The sequence below is a fragment of the Pseudoliparis swirei genome, chromosome 20, assembly GCF_029220125.1.
Source record: "Pseudoliparis swirei isolate HS2019 ecotype Mariana Trench chromosome 20, NWPU_hadal_v1, whole genome shotgun sequence".
Taxonomy (NCBI): Eukaryota; Metazoa; Chordata; class Actinopteri; order Perciformes; family Liparidae; genus Pseudoliparis; species Pseudoliparis swirei.
In genome coordinates this window covers 27,625,508-27,635,507 of record NC_079407.1, presented here as the reverse complement: position 1 = coordinate 27,635,507, position 10,000 = coordinate 27,625,508, and the positions used below count along the sequence as shown (strand labels likewise).

Below are 10,000 nucleotides of genomic sequence, written 5' to 3'. Positions count from 1 at the left end.
TCTCTTTACCTGCACACTCCGTTCTCTTCCTCCTCTCTCTCTCTTTCTCCCCCCCCCCTCTCTCTCTCTCTCTCTCCCCCCTCTCTCTCTCCTCTCTCTCTTTACCTGCAAACTCCGTTCTCGGCCTCCTCTCTCTCTCTTTCTCCCCCCTCTCTCTCTCTCTCTCTTTACCTGCACCTCCGTTCTCTTCCTCCTCTCTTTCTCCCCCTCTTCTCTCTCTCTTTACCTGCACACTCCGTTCTCTTCCTCCTCTCTCTTTCTCCCCCTCTCTCCTCTCTCTCTTTACCTGCACACTCCGTTCTCGGCCTCCTCTCTCTCTCTTTCTCCCCCCCCCCTCTCTCCTCTCTCTCTTTACCTGCACACTCCGTTCTCTTCCTCCTCTCTTTCTCCCCCCTCTCTCTCTCTCTCTTTACCTGCACACTCCGTTCTCGTCCTCCTCTCTCTCTCTTTCTCCCCCCCCCTCTCTCTCTCCTCTCTCTCTTTACCTGCACACTCCGTTCGGCCTCCTCTCTCTCTCTTTCTCCCCCTCTCTCCTCTCTCTTTACCTGCACACTCGTTCTCTTCCTCCTCTCTCTCTCTTCTCCCCCTCTCTCTCTCTCTCTCTTACCTGCACACTCCGTTCTTGTCTTCCTCTCTCTCTCTTCCCCCCCCTCTCTCTCTCTCTCTTCCTCCCCTATCTCTCTCTCTCTCTTTACCTGCACCTCCGTTCTCGGCCTCCTCTCTCTCTCTTCTCCCCTCTCTCCTCTCTCTCTTTACCTGCACACTCCGTTCTCGTCCTCCTCTCTCTCTCTTTCTCCCCCCCCCTCCCTCTCCTCTCTCTTTTACCTGCACTCCGTTCTCGTCCTCCTCTCTCTCTTTCTCCCCTCTCTCTCTCTCCTCTCTCTCTCTCTCTCTTTACCTGCACACTCCGTTCTCATCCTCCTCCAGTCCGAAGTGCCGGTCGAACTCCAGGTGTATGCGGCTCCCCGGCGGTGACGTCAGTCGCCATGACAACATGAGGTTTCGGGGGTAGGAGCTGGGGAAGCGCGGGCTGTGGATGGCTCCGCCCACCGGCGTCACCGTGACGTTCAGCTCTCTGCGGTAAAAGTCTGACAAATATATGATAATAATATTAATGGAGAGAATAGAGAGAAAAACATCGTTATTTAATAATAATAATAATAATAATCATTTATTTTATATAGCGCTTCTCAAGTCACCCGAAGTCGCTTTACAGAGTCCAGAGTCCAGTACTCACACACACACAGTCGTCCCGGTGGTGGAGCTACATCAGGAGCCACAGCTGCCCTGGGGCAGACTGACGGAAGCATGGCAGCCAATCAGCGCTCCCCAATCAGCGCCTCCTCCCAATCAGCGCCTACGGCCCCTCCGACCACCACCAACATTCATTCACATCCATACGAACCGGGGTGAGGCTGCGGCGCATGTCTTTATGATGGTGGGGGAAACCGGAGTACCCGGAGGAAACCCACGCAGGCACGAGGAGAACATGCAAACTCCACACAGAAAGGACCTGGAACGACCGGGACGACCGGGATTCGAACCCAGGGCCTTCTTGCTGTGAGGCGACAGTGCTAACCACTGAGCCACCATGCTGCCCTATTTATGTGTTTTGAATTCTCTCGTTCACTAGAGTTCATAAGTTACCCTTTTATTTGCCTCTAAAGCTAAAAGTAAGAAGGTAACATTTTCTACCTGTGAGGCGAGACTACTGACTACTTGGATCCAGCTAAGTATCTTCTTTAAACTAGTTTTATCTGCTAAAGTTACTGTTGTATTTGTTGTTTAAAGCTGCTAGATTGTTAGTTTGTCCTGTTTTAAGGAGTTGTTTTGGTAGAGAGGTGTGTCCTGTGTTCCGACACCTGAATCTTCACTGATTGGACGAGCGATCGTCACCTGGTTTCTATTGAGTGTCATTTGAATACCAAAAGCCAAGGGGCGGTGTCAACGCGGCTGGAGGTAATTGGCACTAACTTGGGCTCATAACCGGGTGGGGTTTTCGCGTCAGCTGTAGCGTCAGCGTGACTCATCGGACGAAGACTCGGAGGACAAAGACATAGGAGTCTTCCGTTGGAGTCAAGACTCGAGGACAAAGACATAGGAGTCTTCCGTTGGAGTCAAGACTCGGAGGACAAAGACATAGGAGTCTTCCGTTGGAGTCAAGACTCGGAGGACAAAGACATAGGAGTCTTCCGTTGGAGTCAAGACTCTGAGGACAAAGACATAGGAGTCTTCCGTTGAGTCAAGACTGGAGGACAAAGACATAGGAGTCTTCCGTTGGAGTCAAGACTCGGAGGACAAAGACATAGGAGTCTTCCGTTGGAGTCAAGACTCGGAGGACAAAGACATAGGAGTCTTCCGTTGGAGTCAAGACTCGGAGGACAAAGACATAGGAGTCTTCCGTTGGAGTCAAGACTGGAGGACAAAGACATAGGAGTCTTCCGTTGGAGTCAAGACTGGAGGACAAAGACATAGGAGTCTTCCGTTGGAGTCAAGACTCGAGGACAAAGACATAGGAGTCTTCCGTTGGAGTCAAGACTCGAGGACAAAGACATAGGAGTCTTCCGTTGGAGTCAAGACTCGAGGACAAAGACATAGGAGTCTTCCGTTGGAGTCAAGACTCGGAGGACAAAGACATAGGAGTCTTCCGTTGGAGTCAAGACTCGGAGGACAAAGACATAGGAGTCTTCCGTTGGAGTCTTCGGGGGTGGCTGAGTATTTCCCCTTTTTTTTTTTTTTTTTTTAAATATGTGTGTCTTTTCCATACCTGTGCGTATCTCTACTCGTAGTTACTATAGGACTCGCTCATTCATGTACCGGAACCCCTCCTCTGTTATCCTTCCTACCCGTTCTACTCACACCCAGCACCTGGTCACAGGAGGCCTCTGGAACTGTCAGTCAGCCAACCGCAAGGCCGACTTCATCTCTGGCTTTGCTGTGGAGCAGTCGCTTGACTTCCTGGCTCTCACTGAGACCTGGATCACAGCAGACAACACGTCTACCCCGGCTGCTCTCTCCTCTGCCTTCTCCTTTAGCCACACACCCAGACCCTCTGGTCGGGGTGGAGGTACAGGTTTACTCATCTCACCCACATGGTGTTTCTGTCCCTACCCGCTTCCACTCTTTATCCCACTGACTTTTGAGTTTCATGCGGTGACCGTTACTCATCCGGTTCAACTTCACATTGTTGTTCTCTACCGTCCCCCTGGTTCTTTGGGAGATTTCTTGACGAGCTAGACGTCCTCCTATCGAACTTCATGAACACGGCCCCGCTCATCCTTCTGGGTGACTTTAACATCCAGACAGAGAAGTCATGTGATCTCTTACTCTTACTGTCTTCCTTTAACCTCTCACTCAGTCCCTCCCCTCCTACTCACAAAGCCGGCAACCACCTTGACTACATTTTCACAAGAAACTGCTCTACCTCTAACCTCACTGTGACTCCTCTCCATGTCTCTGACCACTTCTTCATCTCTTACTCTCTCTCGCTCTCTGGTACTGACAACCCACCCATATCTACAGACTCTGCACCTGTACGCCGCAACATTCGCACCCTCTGCCCCTCCTCTCTGGCCTCCTCTGTCCTATCTGCTCTCCCCTCAACTGACTGCTTCTCACTCATGCATCCTAACTCTGCCGCAGAAACTCTCCTCTCTTCCCTGTCTTCATCTCTTGATTCTCTTTGTCCTTTTAAGACACGACCGGTTCGGAAATCCTCTCCGGCTCCGTGGTTGTCGGACTCGGTGCGCGCCGAGAGAGCCACCCTGCGGCGGAAAGAAAATGGCGCAAATCGAATCAAGCGGAAGACTTGCTCTTCTATCAATCTCTCCTCTCCTCCTTCTCTTCCTCTATCTCTGCAGCCAAAAGCTCATTCTACCTGACCAAAATTCAGTCTTCCTTCTCTAACCCCAAAAAACTCTTCTCTATCTTTTCCAACCTCCTTGATCCCCCCCTCCCCTCCTCCTTCCACCCTTTTGCCGAGCCACTTTGTCGACTACTTTACAAACAAGATAGACGACATACGCTCCTCCTTTACAAATCCATCTTCTATCACCTCACCAACACTAACTTCTTCATCCCTCTCTTTCCTCTTTCACCCCCTTGTCTCCCAATCAAGTTCTTAGCTTGGTGACCTCCGCCCGACCGACCACCTGCGCCCTTGACCCCGTCCCGTCTCCCATTCTCCAGGCTATTGCTCCTGATCTTCTGTCCTTCCTCACCCATCTTATTAACAGCTCCCTCTCAACTGGCTGTTTCCCTAACTCTCTGAAGGAGGCGAGAGTCAACCCTCTCCTGAAGAAACCCACCTGGACCCGTCTGAAGTCAGCAACTACAGACCGGTCTCTCTTCTTCCTTTTCTCTCCAAAACTCTGGAGCGAGCTATCTTGAGCCAAGTGTCCTCCTATCTCCACAGTAACAACCTTCTTGACCCTCACCAGTCTGGATTCAAGGCCGGCCACTCGACAGAGACGGCCCTCCTTGCTGTCTCTGAGCAGCTTCACACTGCTAGAGGAGCCTCTCTCTCCTCTGTCCTTATCCTTCTCGACCTTTCTGCAGCATTTGACACCGTGAACCACCAGATCCTGATCTCTTCTCTTCAGGACCTGGGGATCTCAGGCACTGCACTCGCTCTTTTCTCTTCCTACCTTAAAGACCGCACCTACCGGGTAACTTGGAGAGGATCTGTGTCTGATCCTTGTCCTCTCACTACTGGGGTTCCTCAAGGCTCCGTCCTGGGTCCCCTCCTCTTCTCTCTGTACACAAATTCTCTCGGCTCTGTCATTCGTTCGCATGGCTTCTCCTACCATAGCTATGCTGATGACACCCAACTGATCTTCTCGTTTCCACCGTCCGAAACACAGGTGGCGGCACGAATCTCTGCCTGTCTGACTGACATCTCTCAGTGGATGTCTGCTCACCACCTGAAGATCAACCCTGACAAGACTGAGCTACTATTCCTTCCAGGGAAGGCTCCCCCACCCACGACCTGACTATCACCTTCAACAGCTCTGTGTTGGCCCCTACCCGGACTGCCAGGAACCTCGGGTGACACTCGACAGTCAACTCTCCTGACGGCCAACATCGCTGCGACGACGCGTTCCTGTAGGTACATGCTGCACAACATCAGGAGAATACGTCCTCTTCTTACTCAGAAGGCGGCGCAGGTTCTGATCCAGGCTCTGGTCATTTCACGCCTCGACTACTGCAACTCCCTCCTGGCTGGTCTACCTGCTAAGGCCATCCGACCCCTGCAGCTCATCCAGAATGCAGCAGCTCGACTGGTCTTCAGCCTCCCGAAATTCACCCACACCACTCCGCTCCTCCGCTCTCTCCACTGGTTACCGGTGGCTGCTCGCATCCGCTTCAAAACACTGGTCCTGGCGTACCGTGCTCTAGACGGATCGGGCCCCGTCTACATCCGGGATATGGTCACACCGTACACCCCGGCACGTTCGCTCCGCTCTGCAACAGCCAATCGACTTGTGACTACTGCACCTCGAGCTAATCACTCGAAATCCAGACTGTTTGCTGTCCTGGCTCCTCAGTGGTGGAACGGGCTCCCCACTGACATCAGGACAGCAGAAAGTCTCTACATCTTCCGTCGGAGACTGAAAACACACCTTTTCCGACTATATCTGGATTAAAACACAGATTAGCACTTCAGTGGCACTTAGATAGCACTTACTTATGGTACTTTTGTAGTTCGACTATGTTGAGGAAATGTTACTTCCTGTATTCTTGTTGTTCTTAGTTTGTACTCTAGGTTGAAATGCACTTATTGTAAGTCGCTTTGGATAAAAGCGTCTGCTAAATGACATGTAATGTAATGTAATGTAACAATTAATACAGATATATTATATAATATATAATATAATATAAATATATATTATGTATTATATATATATATATATTATATTATGTATTTTATATATATATTATATAATATGTATTATATATAAATAATATATATATAATATATAATATATATATATATTATATTATGTATATATACTGTATATTATGTATTATAATATATATATTATATTATATATATATATATTATGTATTATATATATATTATGTATTACGTATTATATATATTATATATATATAAATAATATATATTATATATATTATATATATATAATATAATATATATTTATATACGTATTAATTGACATGTTTGTTGACATGTGTGTTGACGTGTGTGTGTTGACGTGTGTTTTGATGTGTGTGTTGACGTGTGTGTTGACGTGTGTGTTCACGTGTGTGTTCACGTGTGTTGACGTGTGTGTTGACGTGTGTGTTGACGTGTGTGTTGACGTGTGCGTCTGTCCTCGTCTTCAGTGTCGGTCTGACGTTAACGCTCCAATTAGAGAGCAGCGTTTGGCGGGGAGGTTGGTTTGAAAGGTCGAGGCGTTCAGGCGCTTCTGAATATCAGAGCTGACCAGGACGTGTTCTCGAACCAGGGATGTAGAGACCGTGTGTGTGTGTGTGTGTGTGTGTCGTGTGGAGCGCCATCGTCTTACCGACTACTTTTTTAAATTGCTAATCCTCTGATGACGTCATCGTTACGCCGATCGACTCCATCGATAATCAATCTGATTAACGCAACTAGGGCTGCAACAACGAATCGATAAAAATCGATTATTAAAATAGTTGGCAACGAATTCCATTATCGATTCGTTGTGTCGCGCGATTATTACGGCGCTCAATAAATCAGGGAGTATAAACAAAGTTGAGTTGAGCGCAGAGCGGCGCAGGAGAAACCAGAGCGGAGAGAGAGACGGAACGCTGCGTTGTGAGAGCCAATCAGCGCTGAGCTGCTCCGCTGTTGATGAATCTAATTGGCTGCTGCTGCTCACGTGGCGCTGGATGCGGAAGTCATTCACGTAGTCGGAGACATTCACGGAGCTGAGTGCACCTCCGGGTGACGTCATGACCCCAGACACCAGGGCGCTACATGTCACGACGTGTGTGGCATTAACACAAGAGTATAACGTGGAAAACGTGGTTATTTATTCCGTGGCGGCCAGCGGAAAATATTTTTCCACGGAGAAAGGCAACGGAGATAAGCCACGCCCCCACTCGCTGTGAGCGCTGCGCGTGCAGACACCGTTTAACGGAGCGGAGCAGCGCGTGCGCTCTGATCGCTCTTTTAATAAAGTATCGATACTAAAAATATGCTAAATCACATCGTTTTTAACGTACGGGTACTTTGTTAGCATCGCTGCACCGTGCAGCGTGACGGCAGCGGATGTAGCGGACTAACATAACTTCCCAAACGCTGTGGACATCTGAACGCTGATTGGCCGAGACGCGTCACGTCCCATCAAAGATGTTTTATTGCGAAGAGCACCACTCCACATTTTCTCCGCGTCTCACTGCAATCTCAACGGCAGCGGGCCAGGTGAACACAAGAATAAATGGGAACGCGTCTCTGATATTGTTCAGGGGGCCACATGGGGACCACTGCTCAGGAGAGGAGAGCTGTCAGTCTGTTTGTGACGGTTCATCACCATGGTGACCAGTGAACAGGTTCATCACCATGGTGACCAGTGGATCTTCAGGACCTTTCCATGACTTTAAACCAAATTTCCATGATTAAACATTTTGTGAAAACTCTGTCTATACGTGACAAAGTGAGAAGATGTAGTATTTAAAATAACAATGAGAATTACAAAGCATACCGTATATATAAAGTGTAAATTTACATTTGAATAAAACACATTTGCATTACTTTTCCAAATATTTTGGGATTTTATTTTTTTCAATTACCTCTCTAGGCCTGCTAATAGCCCTTTAAAAATTCCATGACTTTTCCAGGTTTTCCATGACCGTACGGACCCTGTTTTGAATAAAGGGTTGAAAATGAACGTTTTTTAGTTTTTTATCTGATTAATCGATTAATCGATAAAATAATCAACCGATTAATCGATTATCAAAATAATCGTTAGTTGCAGCCCTAATCGCAACTTACGTTTACATTAATGAGGCGTTGTATTGTTGATACACACATACACAGTGTGAGGTCACACACACACACACAGTTTGAGGTCTCTCACACACACACATAGTGTGAGGTGTCACACACAAATACACTCACACACACACACACACACACACATAGTGTGAGGTGTCATACACAAATACACTCACACACACACACACACACATAGTGTGAGGTGTCACACACAAAGACACTCACACACACACACAGGTCCACCGCAGCCTGGGAGACGAGGATGATGATGATGATGATGAAGAAGAGTGTGTGTGTGTGTGTGTGTGTGTCTCAGTCCGACAGAGGAGCAGATGCTCTCTGCAGTGATAATAAACGAAACATAATAAACATTAAAACGTCGATCTCATCAAAACCACGACATGTCGTTATTTATGCAAGATGGCCGACTCAAGATCCTCGACTCTCTCGATGAAAACACGACATGTCGTAGTTTCTGTCGTGATTGTAAACTAATAAAAATATAGTTCTTCATATTATGTTCAGTATCTGCCAGTAAATCCCCCTAAATGTGAAACACTTAATTGTTGGTATTGGTGAGACTCTGAGACCTGAGTCAACAAGGTTTACGCGGTTAGCCTAGCATCTGGTTAGCCTAGCATCTAGTTAGCCTAGCATCTGGTTAGCGTAGTATCTAGTTAGTCTAGCATCTGGTTAGTTAGTCTAGCATCTGGTTAGCCTAGCATCTGGTTAGTCGAGCATCTGGTTAGCGTAGTATCTAGTTAGCCTAGCATCTGGTTAGTCTAGCATCTGGTTAGCCTAGCATCTGGTTAGTCGAGCATCTGGTTAGCGTAGTATCTAGTTAGCCTAGCATCTGGTTAGTCTAGCATCTAGTTAGCCTAGCATCTGGTTAGTCTAGCATCTGGTTAGTTAGTCTAGCATCTGGTTAGCCTAGCATCTGGTTAGTCGAGCATCTGGTTAGCGTAGTATCTAGTTAGCCTAGCATCTGGTTAGTTAGTCTAGCATCTGGTTAGCCTAGCATCTGGTTAGTTAGTCTAGCATCTGGTTAGCCTAGCATCTGGTTAGTCGAGCATCTGGTTCGCGTAGTATCTAGTTAGCCTAGCATCTAGAACAATCCAAAGACACTTTTCCAGACCCCTCGACCTTGTTTCTACTTCCCTGACCCCGGCAGCAGGCGGGTCCACCCTGAATCTCTCTCTTAATAACCCGATGACCTGCAGCTCTCCTCTCACATCACTCTGTTCCACCATGACATCATCGACGGCGCTGCATCCGGGCCTTTCCTTCTTCAGCCGCTGCCACAAGAAGGCGATAACACAACGCTTAACTTCTAAAGCTCAACTAGAGAACCACATTACAGGATGCGTCACTCTGAACCAGTTGCATAACACACACACACACACACACACACCTTCTGCAACCGGCAATTACGCTTCCAGTCTCCTGATCTGACACCCGTGACAATGAGTACTGTGTGTGTGTGTGTGTGTGTGTGTGTGTCTCTCTATTAAAGTGTCTTTTTCGGGGGTGCGAGGTTGTACGTGTGTGTTCGTCTGCCAGGATGCATGTTGGGTAAATTCTCTCCCACCTCCGGGTGCCAGCAGGGTGTGATGTTCTTTCATTGCTCCGAGATCTATTTTCTGATCCGGGTGCCAATCACACTCCGATCGCCACGGCAACCGGCGACACGTCACGTGGACGAGATTTTACATTTCATATTTCTGAGTGCGCGTCTTGAACTTGTGTTGAAAGTCTGTGCTCTGGTTTCCTCTGAGTGACAGAACATGTACATATGATTTGAGATGTTTGTAAGTTTACGGGACAAAAGGCTAAAAAAGGGATTAAAGGAAGATTTATTTCTGTTGCACGGGTCCAATTATGGAATAACCTTAAAATGGATGCAAGAATGGTGAACTGCTTTTTGGTTTTCAAAGGAATTATTTATAAAACAATTCTTGAGTCTGATTAAAATGTATTTATATGGAAGATGTATGTATATATATTAGGGCTGTCAAT

At 47.6% G+C, this 10,000-nt stretch overlaps 1 protein-coding gene across 1 annotated transcript in view; it reads right to left on the bottom strand.

Annotated features, from left to right (window-relative positions):
* The window catches only part of pdgfd (platelet derived growth factor d), a 54,512-nt gene that overhangs the window by 20,434 nt on the left and 24,078 nt on the right, over positions 1–10,000 (bottom strand). Inside the window, exon 2 of the mRNA XM_056442081.1 lies at positions 899–1,088. Coding sequence (XP_056298056.1) covers positions 899–1,088 — 190 coding nt within the window. The remainder of the gene's footprint in view (positions 1–898; positions 1,089–10,000) is intronic.